At 43.4% G+C, this 21,207-nt stretch overlaps 1 protein-coding gene across 11 annotated transcripts in view; it reads right to left on the bottom strand.

Moving 5' to 3' along the window:
* The window catches only part of AOPEP (aminopeptidase O (putative)), a 337,732-nt gene that overhangs the window by 258,539 nt on the left and 57,986 nt on the right, over positions 1–21,207 (bottom strand). For all 11 annotated transcript variants that reach the window (XR_004297944.1, XR_004297945.1, XM_032392876.1 and 8 more), the window contains 2 exons: positions 10,484–10,637; positions 2,334–2,579 (listed from right to left, as the gene is read on the bottom strand). Coding sequence is in view for 9 of the 11 variants with exons in the window: in XM_032392876.1 (XP_032248767.1) it covers positions 2,334–2,579; positions 10,484–10,637 (400 nt within the window). In the remaining 2 variants the exon portion in view is untranslated. The remainder of the gene's footprint in view (positions 1–2,333; positions 2,580–10,483; positions 10,638–21,207) is intronic.

The raw sequence follows: 21,207 nt of genomic DNA, 5'->3' as shown, positions 1-21,207 counted from the left end.
CAGAGGTATGGAATTTATGATCTCGCATACATGTTTATAAAATGTGAACTCAGCAAAGAACCATTTAATCTACCAAGAAATCCTTTGATCTTTAGTGCATTACAATGAACAAGACAATGACAAGTTTCAGTACAGAGGTCTTTTGGGATGGTTCCTACTAGACTCGGGATTTCTCTGTTCCTGTTTAGGGTACAGAGCTGACCTACAAGACTGTCATTTTTTGTTCCAGCTTTGCTTTTACAGAGCCCCAAGCAAAGCCCTGACCATAAATAAGGCAGCAGGGCCCCGGGAGCCAGCTGAGTCATAAACCCCACTCAGTTGCATGTGGCTCAAGGTGTTGGGATCCCGCAAGAGTCAAGCCAAGCCAAGTGGAATCAATTTAGGCCACAGTTAGGAAAAACACAGTGCTCCCCCCCACCCCCAACTGGCAGTGGAAGATACCATAATCCTCCCTCTGCATCTCAAATACAGGGAACAGTTAACTAAGCTCAGGAAAACATCTAGACCAGGGCAGACTACTTCCACTGTCTAAAAAGAAAGAAAAAAATGGGGGGAAAATGATATTTGACAACCAACCACAAATTTTTAAATGTATGGTTCTTCTGTTTTTAAGCATAAAAGCAGTCTTGTTGCTGCTGAGTTATTATCACCACCACATTTTCTGACATTTGTGCCCAGTACCATTTGGCCTTAGGGTTCTTAGGCTTCTTACTTTCAAAATACAGAGTTAAGCATGTTTAAGTCACTTTAAATATCTCAAAAAGCAGTAAACCCACTGCCTACCTGCTTGGGCATGCAAACTTGCAAAGAGAGGCTTCACAGAATGGCCTGCAGGTCAACAAATTCTGGTTTTGGCAGACTGCTGTCAGGAAGGAGCTACAGAAAATGAGGTCCTCTGTATGAAAAATACTCTGCCTCTGGTTCCCTCAGGTCAGAACTTGGAACTGTTAGCAAACATGCCCTGAAAAACTGCAACTCTCATAAAGTGCTAAAGACTCCCAAATAAATACAGCCCCTCAAAACTGGGTACAAATGAGAAACATTTAATGAACAACCCTTTCTTCGTCGCCAACAATTCTGCTTAAATTAAGTCCAGCAGACTCTTCAAAGGGACCGAAGAAGCCCCCTTGTTAAGACAAATTCTATATATAGACATCCCAAACAATACTGATGCATGTTACCAAATATAGACAATTACCCTAGTTTCTACATTTCCATTATCTTCATAAATACAGGATAAAAAATCAGCCTAAATGACTTCCTCAGACCTCCTCAAGGATTAAGAATAGCTAGCCAGCTTTAAAAAGTATACGTATGTAGTAAAGATCAAAAGCAAATGTTCTGGTCAGTTCTTTTCGACTCAGAATGTATGCAGTTTTCAGGGAAAACACCACAAACAACAGCTGCTCCAAAGCATGGAAATTAACTGGCAGCAGGAATTTCCTTGACTAATAGGGAAAAACTTAAAGTCACGTGTTTTGATGAGCTTATTCTTCCTATCCTTAGTCAAGCATATTCACTGTTAATGATTAAGATTTTCAAACAGAAATATAACCAAGTAAGATCCAGAGTGCATAACAAGTAAAATGCCGAGGGAAACTCAGGTACCTATTACTGAATGAACGACAGCATCAAGGAACGAGTTTTAGATGAAAATAACAGAGAGGGAAAGGTTCAACTTGCGTGTCTTGATTTTCCGTAAGAACAAAACTGAGAAAACAGTAAGAATAATGCACTTATTATATTTAAAAATAGTAGCAAGACAAGTGACTCCCCCCCACCTCCCCACCCCCCCAGTAAGCCATCTGCTTTGAGCTGTTTTTCCAGCAGCGGTGATGGATTTACACTGATCCATCCACAGTCTCTCTGACACAGGGGCTCTCGAGTCGTTGCCCTTGTGACCAATGTCGAGAATGGATGAGACAGCTGGTCAGGATTAGGTGAGCAGCCTGTGGCCCTGGAACTAAGTTGTGTTACTCTGCCCAGAGCTATGACCTTGTGCTCATTAGCATTGTGCTCTCACCACCTAAGCAAGCTAACCAGCCACTCATCAGCCACGGTCCAACATACATCACTCTGGGGGCACAATGTGTTTTCAATCCGAGCAACAACGTGAGCTTTTTATTTTCAAGGCAGTTGATTGAGCCCATGACACCTAAAGGCTCCCTCCCCCGTGGTGGAATCTACACGCGAACTCTCCCTCAAGGCAGCAATGAGAGGTCCAAGCAGACCATCCTAACCAAATGGCAGCTCTGACAGCGTTCAGGAAAAGCAAGAAATCGTCGAAGTCATTCCAAAGCATGTAATCCGAGTGCCACCATGGCACAACATACCTGGCCATCCCCAGACTCGGGAAGTTGGCAGGAACGATGAGGATGTCCAGCCTGGAGAATGGGTGTGTTCCCAGGATGGAGTGTGCTGCTGAGAGGCACGGGGGGACCAGCTGCAAAAGGGTCTCTTGACAGGCACCCTGGAGGCACACTGGGGCAAAGACCCGATGAGGAACAATTTCCTGGGTGGTAGCGGAAGGATTCTGGAAGCGGCAGGGGTATTCCGTGTGACCACAAACGCCAACATACCTGGGAACAACACAAAATAAACAGATGCGCTTTATGGTAAATCAGGTTTATTCTTGTTGCCGTGGAGGTGAGCAACTCTCGCAGACGTGCACAACTTCTAAGAGACAGTGGTTCACATGGGCTCCCAATCAAGACAGTTCAACTGAATTCTTGGCTTGGCTGTTTCTGTGCAGCAGTGAAAACTTACTGGTCAAAATACTTACTGACGCGCTGAATTGACTGAATAGCTTCAATCTAAACTAAGTGAAAGTAGATTTTACCACTTATTTTAGAATAACAGGGGGAAACCCTCCAAGACTCAAAGCAACGAAACAACCCCCTCCTGAAAGTAAAAAGCAAAATTTCTGCCCTCAGAAATGTGCTTTTCAAATATCACCATGGAAAAAAATCTCCAAATCAGAAACAACTCGTAACTCAGAACGTTAAGGATGGTGCAAAGCCAAATTTGGGATCCCATTCTGGAATTTCCTAGAATAAAAGATGTGGACTCAGGTAGAATAATGAACCCACTGATAGGACAGGTTTCAACTTTTCAAAAGAACACAATCCATTTTACTCAAAAGTTATCTAGGTGCTCTTATTAAAGGCCATCAGAAGTTGTGTTCTTACAGAATACAGAGGCATTTTTGAAACAATACCTTCCCCAGTGCTCTTTCGATACAAATTGAACTGAATCAACCTTTTAAGGAAACAGATCAGAGCCCAGACGGTACCATCTGATCACTGCCAGTTCTTCTGTCAAAGGTGGAGCCGAGCAAGAATTCCTAGAACCTGACTCATAGGCCTCGAGAGAACTTATCTACACAAAGAAACCCACATCAAAGGGAACTCAATTTTTTTTGCCTGTTCACACATCCTTTATTCAAACACAATGGAAAGCCCCTCTAATTTTAATTTACAAATTATAATTCTAACTATGGGTTTTTGTTGGAGTCACGGTGAATAATGAGAAACCTTAAAATGCTGGCATGTCCCAAAAGGGGCACGCCACAACAATAATTCCTCTCCAGATTTCTAAAGTGCCTTTCGCTCATCCAAAGCCAGCTCCGCCCAAGGAGATCCACACAGCTCTGGAGATAAGCCTCGCCATCCCCCCAGCCTGGTGCATAGAACACAGCTTCCAGCACGGGGGACATTTCACCACTGGTGAGGGTAAGAAAAATGGTTGGAGACCCCTCAACACTTCTGCCAGGATAAGGTGACAGCAAGAATATAATGACTGACATCGAATGCTAGCCAACGCCCCTGGATTGATACCCTTGCTTTATGGAGAAAGTGAGGACAGGTGCCTGGTGGTAAGCATTTAACATGAAAATGTTGCAAATGTCTACCCAATGACAAGTACCCAAAGGTCTTATGAAGCCATTTATTGAGTTAATCACCTAATATATTTACAGAGATGTATAATGGGCGATAATAATTTAAGCTTACACTCTACTAAAAAACTTTCAGAGCACATTAAATAATGGAGAGACTGGAGGTGTGGAGGCATCTTCAGTACAAAGTTAGGGCGTAAGTTTAAATTCTACTTATGAAAGCATAATTTCGCAGAGGTATTCCACCGGCCTATCTAGAAAATTATCATGGGGCCAGACTATTTCTTGCAGCCAAGAAAGGTCAGAGAATAGTTGGAGGTATAAAAGAAAAAAAGAAGCCAATTTGTAGGGGCACCTGGGTGGCTCAGTCTGTTGAGCATCTGGCTCTGGATTTCAGCTCGGGTCATGATCTCAGGGTCACACTGGGCATGGAGCCTGTTTGGGATTTTCTCTCTCTCCCTCTCCCTCTGCCCCTCTCCCCTCCCCAGCTCGAGTGCTCACACTCTCTCTCTCTCTCAAAAAAAAACAAAAAACAAAAAACAAAACCACACAATTTGTTGAAGAGAAAAGGTGAGTTAAATTCTCTCTGGATATGAATAGCTCTAGCCAGGGGGATGAAGGTTATTCCAGCTGTGTGTATTAGCACCGTTTTTCATAATCAAAGCCTGGAAGAAAATGCAGGACTTTAAGGCAATCAAGCTACAGGTAAGTGAGACCATTAAGGCTCCCAATAAAAATGGAAGTGGCTGGGGCACCTGGGTGGCTCAGTCAGTTAAGCGTCAGACTCCTGATCTCGGCTCAGGTCATGATCTCAAGGTCATGAGATAGAGCCCAGCATCAGGCATCAGTGGGGAGTCCGTCTGAGATCTCTCTCTCCCTCTGCCCCTCCCCCTGCTCACGTGCATGTGATCTCTTTCTCTCTCTCAAATAAATAAATAAAATTTTTTAAAAAATGGAAGTGGCATCAGGGAAGATGACACAAAGGTTCTGACATCGGGATCAGGAAAGCTGGGCTTCAGTGGCTTTTCTCAGACGGGCTAACTGTGACGTGAGGAAAGCCCCTCAGTACCTGGGGGCTCCTTCTCGTCGTCTCTACCATGGTCTCACAAAAATGGCTGGGGGGGGGGGGGGGGGGGGAGGAATTGATTAGAGGGAACTTACTGGGTGTGGGAGCGTTCTCTGTATCAGTTTAGGGTGTAAACGATGGTCAAAAACTCATCAAGCCAAACACTTAAGATCTGTGCATTTTATTGTATGTTAATTATACTTTAATTAAAAAAAACAAAAAATGGTTTCTAAGGTTTCTTCTGGCACTGTGATTCTATGGCAACTCTCCACATGAGGCCCCCGCCCCTCTTCATGCCAACAGCCTTGTTCCTGAAGTGGTGAGGGAATATCGTACGTTTCTAATGTCATGAATAGTCCTCCATGAAGCCAGAATTCACTCAAACATGCTTCCTTCCCCACTAACCTTCAGCTGTTCATTTCTGTATCTGTGCCTGCTCCAACCTACTCTCAGTATCATCAGCGAATCAAGCATTTGCAAATCGCTATTCCCTGTGCCCACACTTGTAATCAGGGTAAATATTTTAATAGTTAAGATTAATAATAATGCTTGATTGTTATTTATAAATAATCTGCACTGATGATAATAAGAATAATAAACAATAACTCCTCCCACAACTGCTACTGAATATTTACTATGTGGCAAGAACTGTTCTGAACACTTCATGTGCATTATCCCAATTAATCCACACAACATTCCTAAGGAATAAGAACTATTCTTTTCGTCACATCGTGAGTCATCATAAGCTCCTCCCTCCCGACCTTCCTTCCCCACATACTGCATTAATCTTCTTGAGTAAATTTGGGTCCTGGATTTTTCTAGAAGCTGAGCTCAGCTGCTCTGTGGTTCTCTGGTTTCCTGCTCCTCCTTGTCAATGTTGCCCATTAATATTGCCAAGAGTGGGAAGAACTGGTGAAATAAATATTAGGCTGGTAAATGATGGGAACCAGAACATTGGTTCCCTCTCCTACGACTGCTAGGCTGAAATTATTTTACAAGAGGTTTCTCCACAGAAGAAGGGTGACCACGTTTCACTTAGAATCACAAGATTGGAAGTTGCCTAAAGAGGTTCTCTCCTTCAGCCCTCCTCTTGTTTCGAGAATGAGATGTATTGAAAGTAGCTGACACAGACATTTCCCTGTCATAGGCTCAAAAGGAATCACTGGAAGTTTCCCCTGGGAATGCATGTCCTTTTTTCACAGTTCAACCCGACAATTTAGTAATTATTTCCTGCATTCTTGCTCTACTCAAGGCACCCCAAAGGTATGCCACGTACAGACATACGAATAAATTTCCAACCCTACCTTTGAGGAGTTTACAGTTTTGTTGGAAGAAAAAATTTAAAATTCTGATGAGTACAGTGACACACAGTAAGATGTTTAGACAATTTATTAACATATTTTAGCAAGCAGAGTAGATGCTTGGATACGGTAAAAATCACAAGTGTTCAAAACGCCAGCACCAGCCCCCAATGAGTTGTTGACAATGATGTCAATATATACGATGATGTGGTTGTGCCTGAAAGCTGGATGGGTTTCCTTAGGGCATTCTAGGATTTTACGAAGCAAAATGCAGTATGTGCTATAAAAACCAGAAGGCTGAACTACACCAGGGAGCCAGGGCTGGAGAAATCACACCAAGGCAGGAAGATTTGGAAAGGCTTCTCTTATAGCAAAGGGTGTACTGGAAATTGGTATTTTTCCCCCATGACTTATATATCATTCCTTCTTTCCTAGCCTTTCAGAGATACAGAAATAGGGCCTCATCCTGCAAGGTCCACAGGCCACTTTCCATAGACTTCACAACTCTCAAAAAGGCCACTTCTCCCACCAAGCCGTCCCTTCTTTAGGATGAACAACCTCAATGCCTTTTCTTCTTCGTGGAACGTATTTTCCACGCTTTTAATAATTTTTGCTGAGTTCCTCTGGACTTTATCCAAGTTTCCGTGTCGTGACTAAACTGTATGGGCCCAAAGTGAAGACAGTGCTTTAACAAAGGCCTCCAGAGGTTAAACATAATACAAAGATTCCTCTGTGGCTGGAGACGGTTATGCTGCAGCCGAAGAAAATTAATAAACTTTCAATGGTTTACTTAAATGCCTTCTAATTAATGTATTTACCAAAATGCTCACCCAGAGTGGGCCGGAGCACGTGTAGAATTGGAGCTGGAAGAGGGAATGTTCTTCCTATAATTTAGCCCACATGAACAGTGATCAAAAGTTCAGTGACCAATACTTTGGCCAAATTTCTGGGACCCAGATGAACACTTTAGGCAAATGAAAGCCTGTGGTATATAAGGCCCCTATAAAAGTTACATTTACGTGAATTGAACTGGTGGTCTCAGGAAGGTTTGAAGTAGAAAAGGGGGGCGGGGAAGGCAAGGGGACCAGATGTGAACATAACCGAAAACACGACTGCAGTTGGCACTTCAGAGTACCTTTGTTGGCAAACCGAGCACGGAGCCAGAGATTTAATGGATAAAAACACAAAGCTACCCTCTGATGACTAAAGACAGCACACATGAAGCACGCAGCCAGGGAAGGATTAAGCAAATGCAAGCTATTATTTTATCAGCAGTACATTTCTGATGGACAAGCATGGTGATAAATGAAGGGGAAACTTCATCATAGCATGTCAGACATGGAAGGGAGTGTGGGAAGGACTCCGTTCCCCAGGCCTCGCGTTCCCACATGAGGATGTGCCTCCCTGGAGTGGCACCTTTGACCTGGCTCCAGCCGCTCTGATCGGCTTGGCCACTCTTGGGCTTCCTCTTTTCCAATCTGCTTGCCCACAGACGGGGTACTTTCTGGCCATGAGGCAGCCTGCATGGACCTGTGCTGTGGAGACCAGCAGCAGTCCAGCTGCGCAGGTAATGGATGGGTCAGTCTGTCTGGCTTGGAAACGGAGTATTAGAAAGCCCACTGAGGTCGTGCACCTGAGTAGTCCTGAGCTCAGGCCAATTATGAAAACTTTCCCTGTGCTCTCCTTCTGCCTGTTTCACAGCTGGTTGCAAATTTGAAAAGACAAGAAAAAAGTCATACTGACCCCCTTCCCCTAAACCCCAACTGGAATTTCAGATGCCGTCTCTTCCCAGGATGCCCACATGAAGTGGCCACGGCCGCCTCCTTCACAATTATGGATGCAAACAAGGTGAAAAGCCACCTCAGTGGCCCCTGGGCAGCAGAAGGAACACATAAGAAATGGTTGCTGCCCGCTCCCCAACCTCATATCCCTGGGAATATGGCTAGAAGGACAAAATAACACATTTCTTTCTTTGCCTTCCCCTAAGGCACACGGATTTCAACTGCACACCTCCTCTGACAGTCAAGCAGCCCTGAGGCTGCTTCTTCACCATGAAGAATTGGAAAACCCCAAGCAAAGTCTTTATTCCACAGAGCAGGAAAGAATGGCTTTGCCCCGAGAATCCTACCCAAGCAGTACGGACTGCTTCACACTCAAAGGCAGAACTCTCAACTTCTGTCGTCTGTATCAGCGCGACACATTCCAATCAGTAAGTCACTCAGTCATGGTACTGACTCTCCAGGTAGGAACGTGGATCAGACTCCAGGTGAGGCATGGACATCACACACAGTTTTTAAAAGTCCCCAGGTAGGGGCACCTGGGTGGCGCAGTCAGTTAAGTGTCCGACTCTTGGTTTTGGCTCAGGCCATGATTTCGGGATCCTGGGATCAAGCCCCACATCGGACTCCACGTGGAGTCTGCTTGAGATTCTCTCTCCTTCTCCCTCTGCCCCTCCCGCTTGTGCGCTCTCTCTCTCTAAAATAAATAAATAAATCTTAAAAAAAACAAAACAAAAAACCCAATGTCCCCAGGTAAGATTCTGAATCACCTCCTTAAGGAGTCAAGCCCAGATAGGAATCCGGGTGTTGTAACGCAGTAGAGATATGAACACGGACACATTGCTGTCTAAAGCCTCAGTATCTTTATCTATAAAATTGTGATAATAAAGCCTCTCTATCTTATAGGCTTACTCTCAGGACTAACCAAGATGACATTTAGATCAAGACTTTCCCTGACTTCAAACATCCAGTGACTTCTGTATCAGTTCAGGATAGGCTAGGATATGTTGCAATACCAAACATCCCCAGTGTTTCAGTGGCTTAACAAAAAAAAAAAAAGTTTATTTCTTGCTCATAACAAGTCCACTGAGCATCCAAGTAACTCTCCAGGGCACCTGTCCTTCCCACGCAGAAATCTGGGCTACCCGAAATTGCAAAATGAGGCCTATTCTGAGCTCAGTGGCAGGGGAAGGGATCACTTGAGGGTCTCACATGCAATTAAATATTCCCACATGAAAGTAACACATGTCACTTCTGTCCACAACTCTCCTCTTCCCTCAAGCGTGCATAAATAAAATCCAAGAAGCAACCTCGGATACTCTGTATAGCTCAGGGGAGATAGTCCAAAATAGGCAAGTTACTAAGCAGGAAGTGGAAACTACCTCCCTTCCTCCAAAAAGCAAAACACAAGCAATAAGACATGCCTGTCATAGGAGAGGGCTCAGTGGCTTTCCGTCCTCACAGTACCAACCGTCACTGCAGCCACTGCAGTAAGAGTGAAAGCAACATGGCAAAATATAACCGGCGCAAAAGGAATTTGCACTAAAAGCATATCTTAGTTGGTTTTCAAGGATGAACTAGCCATCTGTACCATTACTCTAGGCTTTCTCCACCAGAAGGTAATGGACCTAGTGACTCTGTATAAACAGGAAAAGTGATTAAACTGAGCTGGGTGTAAAAGTCTTAGGAATGAACATGATGCAACGATGCACAATTTGGACACTTTGTACCTCCTATGGACATTCCCCTCCTCCCTTTTGGCTCTCGAAGTTAGAAACAGTTGGACGTGTGGGGAGGCTGTGAGTGAATATCTAATGGTCTGTGCTGCTTCTTAAAAACTTTAAACAGATTTTTCTCCGATCACTCTGAAAAAAGAAGAAATCACTACCAAAGTTAATGGAGTCCTGACCCAGTAGGTTACTTGTTGCCCCATGACCTTGCAACAGCTACCTTGTGTCCTGAGCTCGGAGCAGGCTGACTAGCCCCACTGAAGGAGGGCTGACCCTACAAATGTACTGCTAACAGCAGTCCCGGGGACCTAAACAGCAGAGTGGCCTACAAAGTAATCCAACAGACAAGCAACTCCTTTTCATTAAGTTGTGTTTTTGACCAAATAAGCACTGAAAACCAAAGTTAAAAAGTATAGGAGGGAAAGTGTTGAATCTGAGGATTCTGTTGACGTACCCAAACACATAAAAATATTTCACCTGACTTCACAGAGGACTTCATATATCCTTCTTTTCTCTTTCTTTCTGCATAAACAATATGCCCACATTTCTGCCTCTCAACTCTCTTTCCCTCCCAGTAGGGTTTTTCCTGCTTTGATTAATCATATTTTGGTTTAGCTTCTCAGCAGGGATGACTCACATTCCCAGTGCTTGGAATAAATGCATCATACTGCTCCCTTAAGTGTTTGTTTTTCAGCAAGCTCCCAAATACCAACCTGAAGTCAGCCTCGGAAGGTGAGAGGGCTCTCTCTGCTGCCAGATCCTTGAACAAGCAGGGCTCTGGCTTCATTTCTGTCCAGGAGCCCACTGCGATCGTGAAGGTGGAGGCTGGCATCGGCATGGTTACATAGTAATGCCAGCTTGCGCACCCTAGAAACAGAAGGAGAGAAACAACCATAATGAGGCCAGTGCACGGTTCTGGACCTCACTCTGTAGTTTTTCTCTTTAGGCGCTTGAAGAACTTATGTGCTAAGATGGTACGAGCTATTCTTAGGGGTGGGTCATATCTACCGCAGGGGCATCACTGTAGGTCTCGGGGAGAGCACAGAGGGCTGATGGTTTCAGGGCAGCCAAGGAGGTCTGTATCTCCTTGAAGACCTGGGATCAGTTTGAAGCGCTTCAAGTGAGGCTATAAGTAAAGGGTCGTACTTGAGGTGGTCACATAAGGGCTGCAAACACGTAAGGGCACCGGCTGCATGCTGTTACATATAGAGACAAGAACGTGTTTTCTTTTTTTTTTTTTTAAGATTTTATTTATTTATTTATTTGACAGAGAGAGAGCGAGCGAGCACAAGCAGGGGGAGCTGCAGGCAGAGGGAGAGGGAGAAGGAGGCTCCTCGCTGAGCAGGGAGCCCAATGTGGGACTTGATCCCAGGACCCCGGGATCATGACCTGAGCCGAAGGCAGACGCTTAACCGACTGAGCCACCCAGGCACCCCAAGAACATGTTTTCTTCATACTTATTGCTTAGCACAGTATTTGGCACAAAAAAAGATGCTCTGTTGAACGAATAAATAAATGAATGAACAAATGAATGATCGCTTCTGTGGTGCTAAACTGTTTTGTATATATTCAATTTAAGAATCAGTCTGAACTGGATATGGTAGAGAACAATGAGACTAGGGATGGAAGATACTTGGCTTTTAGTCCCAACTCTGAAACTAATTAGCTGTGGAAGCCTAGGTTTATCCCTCATCCTTTTTATCTGTTCATGTATTGGGCTGGTCCCCCATTCCTCATTGAGCAGATGAAAACCAGGCCTAGAGAGGTTCAGGGGAGCCAAGGACTCCCAGCTAGTTTGTAACAGGCCTGGAATTTCAGCAGGGGCTCCCTGCCCCAGCTGAGGGTGTGCACACCACTCAGGCCAAACGTAGTGAAGGTGTTTACCGAAAGAACAAATGATTGATAGCTTATAACACTATCCTTCCTGACTTCTAAGATGGCAAAATGCTTTTAATGTTTCTGAAATCTGAATGTGTCATACAACCTGATCTAATACAGTATTTTTTTTTTTCCTGAGCATCTGCTATAAATTGATGGTGTGCCTTCAGGGAAACTGGTATCTCCCCATGTATGGAACACACTTCTCTTCTCCTCATGTTCCATGGAGGGAACTTCCATTACACGAATACCTCTAGCCTCTCTTTCAGCCCCTTACTAACTCCTTTGCAGGAGCTATTCCTCTCGGTCTTGTTAAAGGTTTTAGATGGTCAGATACTCATGGCCTATGATTGTCCAATTTGGTCAGTGAGTGGATTAGATGTCAAATACAGGGGCGAAATAGTAACATGCCCATACTGGCCAGCAGACCTAACATGGCCTTTTTCAATTTGTTTTACCGGTAAAAATCAATAATAAAGGTTAGATTTTTATCTCCCTATGCTTGTCTTCTTTGTCTCTCAACTAATTTTGAACTCAGGAAGGTGGAGGGGTCATTATTTATTATCCCCTGAAACTCTACTAACTTAGATCCAAAAAAATACATTACAGAACTCCTCCAATAAAAAACAAAATTTTAATGGCTGCATGGAGTCAGCAGGGAGACGTCAGCCCTCTTCCCTGGAAAGGGCATGACTGAGATTCATTCGGGCCGCGGCTCCTCACATCCCCGGGCCTCTTTGCCCAAAACGAGGAAGCATCTGTCGCCCTTTGCACTTCCCACTGCCCCATCCCACCAGCCCAAGGCTTTGCACTGGGCCTCTGCCAGGACCTAAGCCCATGAGGGCAGGGACTGTGTCGATCCCAGGACCTGGCAGATATGGCTGCTCAATAAATACTTGTTGAAAGATTTAAAAAAAAGAAAAGAGAAAATTTTAAATAGGAAACAAAGATTTAAACGTAAGGAGAAAACATATGATATCAAGTTTGAATACGTATGACATGACATCAAGTTTTGAAGTCACTAGAGGAGATATTTAAAGAAGGAATATAGGGGGGCGCCTGGGTGGCTCAGTCGTTAAGCGTCTGCCTTCGGCTCAGGTCATGATCCCAGGGTCCTGGGATCGAGCCCCACGTCGGGCTCCCTGCTCGGCGGGAGGCCTGCTTCTCTCTCTCCCACTTCCCCTGCTTGTGTTCCCTCTCTCACTGTGTCTCTCTCTGTCAAATAAATAAATAAAATCTTTAAAAAAAAAAAAAAAATAAAGAAGGAATATAGAAGGGCAGGCTCAGAACTACCGGAAACCATGCTCTCCAGCTTGCTTCTAAGGTCATCCTGTTTCTGGAGTCAGAGCGGCTACGCTTCACATCACTCTCTCCACAGCTAAGAAGCTGAAGGCACGCTCCTCTTTAAAGAGATAACCAAATCCGGTGATGTTTGAGCCAGTCCAGTGATGTGTGTAGTTTCTACTGAGCTTAAAAGAAGCCATGGCTTTAAAGAGCACTGCGGCTCTGACCCCCAGCCATAAGAAGGGGGCAGAGGCAGTCCACAGCAGTCTGGATAAAAGCATGACATGGATCCCACACGACGTGCTGCCCTGAGCCCACCTCCCTCGTTTTTTCACCTTCCCTTCACTACCTCATCCTCTGCAACCTGATGCCTCCCCACGGTCGCCCCACAAGAACTTCAATTTGGACTGGGCAACACAATGAGAGGCTGGGGGGGGGGAGGGTGCAGATGAAAGAAGAGGAAAGGAGTTGTGGGTGAGGAACTAAATCTTCTGAACAGCCTCGGTTTAAAAGAAAAATGTTGACTAACCGAATTCTCTTAATCAAAGGGCTGTGGTCTGGTCATTCTTTCTCTGAAGGATACTTTGTAGCGTTTACCATGGGCCACTGAATATCCATCCCTTTTAAAAGCTTCAGTCACTTGGGCATCAGTAAATAAACAGCAATGGTGAGGCTTTTAGGTACAAATGGAAGGCTGCACACAGGAGGCTACGTTTGTTTCCTCCCAAAACCAAATGAAGGATAGTAAAGGGATTTTATATATATATATATATATATTTTTTTTTAAAGATTTTATTTTATTTATTTGACAGAGAGAGACACAGCGAGAGAGGGAACGCAAGCAGGAGGGGTGGGAGGCGGAGAAGCAGGCTTTCCGCTGAGCAGGGAGCCCGATGCGGGGCTCGATCCCAGGACTCTGGGATCATGACCTGAGCCGAAGGCAGACGCTTAACGACTGAGCCACCCAGGCGCCGCTTTTTATATATTTTTATTTTTAAGTAACTCTACCCCTAATGTGGGCTATTTCCCCATCCCCCAAAGCCCCAGTAAATAACTGGAGATTCATTTTATACAGAGAGTAAGAGAAGGCCTCTAGACTGGGGGCGGTGTGAGGGGGAGGAGGGGGAAAACAGCACAGTTGAGGGCAAATGAATGGGATTAAATGAACATATGCATATCAGATGCTGAGACCACCAGCCATCTTCTCTTAGTTGGCTCCCAGAATGCAGGCAATCAGGCTTTTACCCTCCAGGCAGAGGAATGAAAAAAACGCTGAACAGCCCAAGAGCAGACAACTAACGAGACTCACGTGGGAGGTGTCCTATGATCAGCCTATGGTGAAGCTCATGGTTGAGAAGCCCTACACAGGCACTCAGAGCTTCCAATCAGCATTTTAGTCCCCGTTCCTAAATGCCTACAGACAAATCAAGTACCTCCAGGATCTCTAGAAAGCCCCTGCTGTGACACTGAGAGACCAAAACAAACAGAAACAAGCAAGTTGAAGGTCAATGGTCATACAAGAAGAAAACTTCAAAGAACACCAAACACTAAGAGCTGAGTATTGCCGTACTGAAATAAGAATAGTATCATATAAAAAAGGAGCATTCCAAAGTAAAGAGAATGAAACACATGATAGAAGAAAAAGAAAAACTCAATAAAGGTGTGAGATGGAATATAAAGCTGGTGAAGTCTCCCAGAAAGTGGAGCAAAAGGGAAAAAAAAGAGGGAAAAATAGAAACCCTCTCAGCAGGTCCAATATCCAAGTAATAGAAGTTTCAGAAAAAGACAACAGAGAAAATAGAAGGGGAAAAAGCATCAATTAAAAAAGTTGAGGAAATTTCCCCAAGTTTAAGGGGCCATGAGCTTCCAACTTCAGAGGGCACATAACACCCAGGACACTAGATACAAATCAATCTACATCGAGATATATCGTTATGAAATTCAGAACCCTAGGGACAAAGACAAGATTCCACAAGCTTCCAGAAAGAGGAAAAAAAAAAAATCACATATAATAAGGACATTTTCTGACATGCAGTTTCACAAAAAATTCACCTCCCACGTATTGATTCTCTGGAAGCTACTTAAGTACGTAAAATATGCTTCAAAAAGATATAGTAAACCAAGAGGAAGGCAGACAAGCCAATACACGAGAGAAGCACAGGGAACGTGTAGAATAATGGAGCAGGGCGATCCCAGGAGCCGGCTACATGCCCAGCAGAGAGAGCAACCCCGTAATGGAGCAGGGCGATCCCAGGAGCCGGCTACATGCCCAGCAGAGAGAGCAACCCCGCTCCTCAGAGCACCTTCAGAGCCCGGAGAGAGACTGCTTCAGGAGGAGAAAACTGATAGAAGACTTGATGTATTTGAGCATCTTAGCAGATTTAAACAACTTTCAAAGCCTTTGGGGTTGGTAAATACTTAGAAAAACCAACCCAGTAGGAAAAACAAACAATAACACAATGATTAACCCCATGAAAAACAAACACGTTGTACAGAAATAATAATGTAATCAAAGTTGTACAAGACTCAGCTTTCAATAGCATAGATATAATAATATAAATAAAGAATACTGTTCTAATCAAGGTTATGATATTAATTATATCGGGAAGATAGGATTTGGGGCAGGGGGTATGTGTGTGATGGTAGGGTGGAGAGAGCTAAATCCTTATCTGCCGTAGTGGGAAGATCAACCCAGAACAATCATGCATCTTACTGAACAACATGGACATATATATATATATATCAGATAATTAGCTAAATAAAACAGGTGAAAGTGGTTACTTCCGAAACAGAAGAAATACAGTAGAGGTACTAAGGACTGTTATTTCAGGGAGGAGTATAATAAACCCAATAGAACTATTTCACTCTTTGAATATGTGCCTTTCTAGTATAAAAAAATAAAAATAATCAGTCAATTAATTAAAAGTTCATCTTAAGAAAAAAAGAGTAATATTTTTGGTCCTGAGGTAATATTAAAATGATAAAATATACCTCAGAAGGAAGAGACAATTTAGAGATAAGGAAGAGGCACCAGCCTGTCAGAAAATCCTTTTAAGAATAAAACACTGGCAATGATTTTTTTGGATATGACATGAAAAGCACAAGCAACAAAAGCAAAAATAAACAAGCGGGACTCCATCAAACCAAACTAAAAAGCTCTGCACGGCAAAACAAAAACCATCAACAAAATGAAAGGGCAACCTACAGAATGGGAGAAAATATTTGCAAACCACATATCTGATACGGAATTAATATCCAAAATATATAAAGAACTCATACAACTCAATAGCAAAAAATATTATTAAAAAGAGTAAAGAACCTGAATAGACATTTTACCAAAGGAGATATTCAAATTGCCAACAGGTACATGCAAGGTGCTCAATATCACTCATCATCAGGGAAATGCAAATCAAAACCACAGTGAGATATGGCCTCCTACCTGTCAGAATGGCTGGTATCAAAAAGGCAAGAAACAAGAAGTGCTAGTGAGAATGTGGAGCAAAGGAACCCTTGTGCACCGTTGTTGGGAACGTAACCTGGTGCACCAACTATGGAAAACGGTATAGAAGTTCCTCAAAAAATTAAAAATAAAACTACCACAGGATCCAGCAATGCCTCTTCTGGGTATACACCTGAAGGATATGAAATCACTATCTCAAAGCGATTTTGCCATTCCTATGTTCACTGCAACATTATTCACATGGCCAAGACACAGAAACAACCTAAGTGTCCATCAACAGAAGAATGGATAAAGAAAGTATAGTATATATGCACAATGGAATCCTACTCAGCCATAAAGAAAGGAAATCCTGCCACTTGGACAACACGGATGGACACTGAAAGCATTATGCTAAGTGAAATATGTCAGACAGAGAGAGACAAATAGTGAATGATCTCACATATTTGTGGAATCTAAAAAACCCATCAAACTCATAGAAACCAGGAATCTTACTGGTGGCTGCCAGCGGTTGAGAGGCCGGAGAGGTAGCAGAGAAATGGGTGAAGGGGGTCAAAGGGTACAAACTTCCAGTTATATGATAAATAAGTTCTGGGGATATAATGTACGGCAAGGTGACTCTAGTTAACAATACTGTACCGTCTTGTATATTTGGAAGTTGCTAAGAGAGTAGATCTTAAAAGTTTTCAAAACAAAAAAAAATTATAATTACATGAGGTGATGGATGTGTTGACTAACTTTATTGTGGTAATCATTTTGCAACATATATACATATCAAATCATGACACTGTATCCCCTAAACAACGTTATATGTCAATTAAAGCTGGGAGGGACAAGAATGAAACCATGTACACAATAGGCTTTCTCCCTACAATCTGCATCAAAGTGTTGACCTGATTTTTGCTGTCCCTCCGGTTCTTGTACCATACATCTGGCACATGGGCAAGAGGAGACTTATAGAAACAGGAGGCACTAGAACTGCTTTCCAGAGAGAAGAGTGCTAATGGAATAAGGGGTATCTGTTAGATGGCTGCACAAGGTCACAGAGAGTGCCCAAATCACATCCTGTCCCAGGGCCTTTACCAGAATGTCTGTATCCTAGAGGGGACATGGGGAGGGTGTTAGAAGCCCTAGAAAGATGTGGCAGGGGAGAGGAATGACATTAATGGGTTTTTTCTTTTAAGGCAGAAACCTTAAATGACCTGAGGTTTGGGAGTAAGACAGCAAAAGTGGTAGCAGAATCTCAGTTAAGTCCAGCACAAATATTTCAGAACTGCCATTGCTCCCTTGTAGTCTTCTCTGAAGTTAAACAATGGAAAGAAAAGGATGGGGGGGGGGGGCATGTATTGAAAACATCACCCAAACCCATATTTTAAATGTTCAAGATGATTTTCTTCTATATACTACCCTCAAGATTTTTCATCTTTTTTTTTTTTTTTTAAAGATTTCATCTATTTATTTGACAGAGAGAGAGACAGCGAGAGAGGGAACACAAGCAGAGGGAGCAGGAGAGGGAGAAGCAGGCTTCCCGCAGAGCAAGGAGCCCCGATGCAGGGCTCGATCCCAGGACCCTGAGATCATGACCTGAGCCGAAGGCAGACACCTAACGAGCGAGCCACCCAGGTGCCCCAAGATTTTTCATCTTTTAAGATTCTTAAAGTTCCTCTACTAGAGCTCATTTGGAATAAACTATTTCATACTTCAAGCTTTCAGAGCAAAAAAAAAAAAAAAAAGTTTTCTAGGTTACCAAGTGACAGTTAAACAGGGGCGGATCAAAGGGGGGGTGGCGAATAGGAACTGGCTAGGAACACACTTCCCAGAGACCCTGGCTGGACCCTTCACAGAAGCTCCCCAAAGCTGTCCAGCCCTGGGATTCTTGCCCAACCCTGGGTGAAGACTAGAGCCACTGTTGTGACAACTGAACGCTTCCATTTCTCCGGGGGAGGTTTTTACTAGTTTCTTACTATGAGGGCATGTCTGGTAGGAAAGCCTCATTTGGGTTGTCTGTTAATGGATTATTCCACTGAGCCCAATCTTGTATGAAGACTGCCCACTGCCACAGGGAGCTAGGTGCTCAAGGAATACCCGATCTCATCCTCAAGCCCGACTGCGGAAAAATGCAAGTAACAAGGTGGAATTCCTGCCCCCAGAAAGCAGAGCATGCATTCCAAAGACAAAGAGAAATCATTTCTGGATTATCTATTGTTTGGGATAAACCTACCTTGCAAAGGTAGAATTGATGAGAGCTTATGTCTTCTGAATATATCCATTGACTGAGCTCCAGCTCTGGAATCCGACTGCTGGGGTTCAATTCCCGGAGCCACACTTACCAATGTGGGCACATTGCTTAATCTCTCTATGCATCAATCTCCTCGTCTGTAACAAGGGAATAATCATAGTATCTGCCCCCTAGGATTATGTGAGGATTAAATTAGATAATATATAGAGAAATCACTAGACATAGTAAATTGGCACATAATAAGTGTTGAAGAAATGTTAACTGCTGTTGTCTTTACAACTCCCTCCCCCTGTTGCTGGGGCTGACTGTCTGGAGGCAGAGACAAAGAATGTTGAAGGTATGGCTGCCACATGTGCACTGAAGCCTGTGGCCTGATGAGGCCCACATATGGGGTTTAAGGTTGAATGGCATTAAAACGCAGTGCACACAAAGCGATCCATTTAAAGGAGAATGACAGCCCAAAGGGGGCATCCTGTATGACTTCATATAGAATGGGCCATTTGGAGACTATTTAAATGGTGTTTACTTTAAATGAGCCATCCTCAATGAAATAGACAGTGAATGCCTTCATTTTCCTTTTTGATTCAATCCACTTGCCCTAGACTCCCTTGCTACACCAGCTGCAAAACAAAGAGAACACGCTGTACTTGAATTAACCCAGAGTTTTTCCTCTGCAAAGGCCAGAAGCCCATCACACCACTGGATGATTTCACGGCCAGGCCGGATTCATTAGCAAGACTAACAGGGAGGGGGGAGGTAGGAAGAGGCCCAAAGGAAGTGGCACTCCCTAACCGAGCAGGCTTGAGCAGCCACCCATCTCGCCTCCCTTCTGGGCCTCCTCAGAAGGTTCCTGAATACCCCTACACCACCTTCTCAAACTGGAACTTATTTAGGGTGGAAAATTCTTACACTCTGATTGTCTCACTAGTAAGACAGATACATCATATCAAGTATTGTTCTTATACTCACAATAGCAGCTGCTACAAGATCCAAATAGAAATGTTCATGTCCCAAAACGGGTCTGAAATTTTCTTCAGAAAAAATATGAGATAATTGTATTTTTTGTAGGTAGGTGAAGGATTTGAAATGGGTCACTTTTCAAATCATAAGAGGCAATTTAAAATTTAGTTTTGAAAATTCTAACTAGGGAGTATTAAAACAATTGCCTTAATTATTTTCTTATTTATCACATAAAAAAAAACTGTCCAATAGTTTTGAAGATGCTATTTTCTAAGGGAGGAAGACTGAAGAGGAAAAAGGAAGAACATGATGGAATCAGTCCATGCGGGGAGAGAGAACTTTTTCTGCCAAACCTGTGAAAAACTTTGCTAAGAATTTGGGAATATCATTCTTATAAAAAGAAAAAAAAATTTAATATATTTTTTTTAACTATTTCACGAATAGTAAATTAAATACGTAAATGTATGGAAAGTCACTGTCCTGTTCCTAGGGGAGTCTTGGAAATACTCACAAAACACATTGTAAAAATACAGCCACACCATCCACAACCATTCTGCTTCTACAGGGGCAAAAGCAGATTATTTATCTTTGCAAAGATAAACATCTCACAGTATTTTCTGTATGTAAAGAGTTATTGTTTTCACTGAAAATTAAAACAAGCACTTAAATTCTTCCTATTAAAAGCATTCACTCTATCTTTTAAACTCTTGCACTGTAGGTTAGACAAATAACATGAAGCATTTGGAAACATTGGATTGATACATGCTTTTACTTATCAGATTTCTTTCCTCAATTCTTCTGTAGTCCTTGCTTATTTCCTACCTCACCACTGACTCATCACTCTTAATTTCAGAGTTTCCGGCCCAAACCATTCCATACATCAAGCTATTTCATGATTTTGGAATATCTTTTTATCACAAATTCAAGATGCTTAATATGTATAGGGACACGTGTATATAGGGAAATGTGTATTTCTAAGTGTATGTATATAGTCGCACCATACACAATGTGCATGTTTTCTACATTTTGTGTATTTCTTATAATAATGGATACACAAAAAGGAGGGAAAGGTCCTTGGCTTCCTTGCCCAGTGCTTGGGTCTTTCAGCAAACCCCAGCCCTTTCTCTTTCACTACTTTTCAGTTGCTGAGTCTACACGTTCTGGTTTTATGAGTTAGTGCCACCCTCTTGAATACCCATGGCGTGACTGTCTTGCGTTAGTTCTTCTCTGCTGTTGCTCAAGGGCGGGAACTGGCACCAGAACAAAGGAGACAGTAAGAATGCTCTGGGCTGGTATGCGCCGGCACTGCCTAACTGGGGCCATGTGCCAGGTCATGCCACCGCTTCTCAAGCACCGATGCCACCCAGCAGGGCTTCGGCTTTCCTTCCCCGCAACATGGTACCCCCTGCGGCACAGGAGACCCAGAAGAGAATGACCTTCAAGATCATTCTTGTGAACCAGGTAAAAGAGCGCCACCTACCGAACTGAGAACACAAGCGCCTCCATAGGTTTTGAGGTTTTCCCTCGTGGCTAATGAATCCCTAAAGGAATACCCTGCACCAGGCTTGTTCTTCCAAATCTCACGCACCGTTCTGACCTGTGACACAGATTACCTGGTT

This window comes from Phoca vitulina, unplaced genomic scaffold (genome assembly GCF_004348235.1).
Source record: "Phoca vitulina isolate PV1807 unplaced genomic scaffold, GSC_HSeal_1.0 scaffold70, whole genome shotgun sequence".
NCBI classification, from domain to species: Eukaryota; Metazoa; Chordata; class Mammalia; order Carnivora; family Phocidae; genus Phoca; species Phoca vitulina.
Note: the sequence above shows the minus strand (reverse complement) of the source record. Positions and strands in the feature narration are given on the sequence as shown.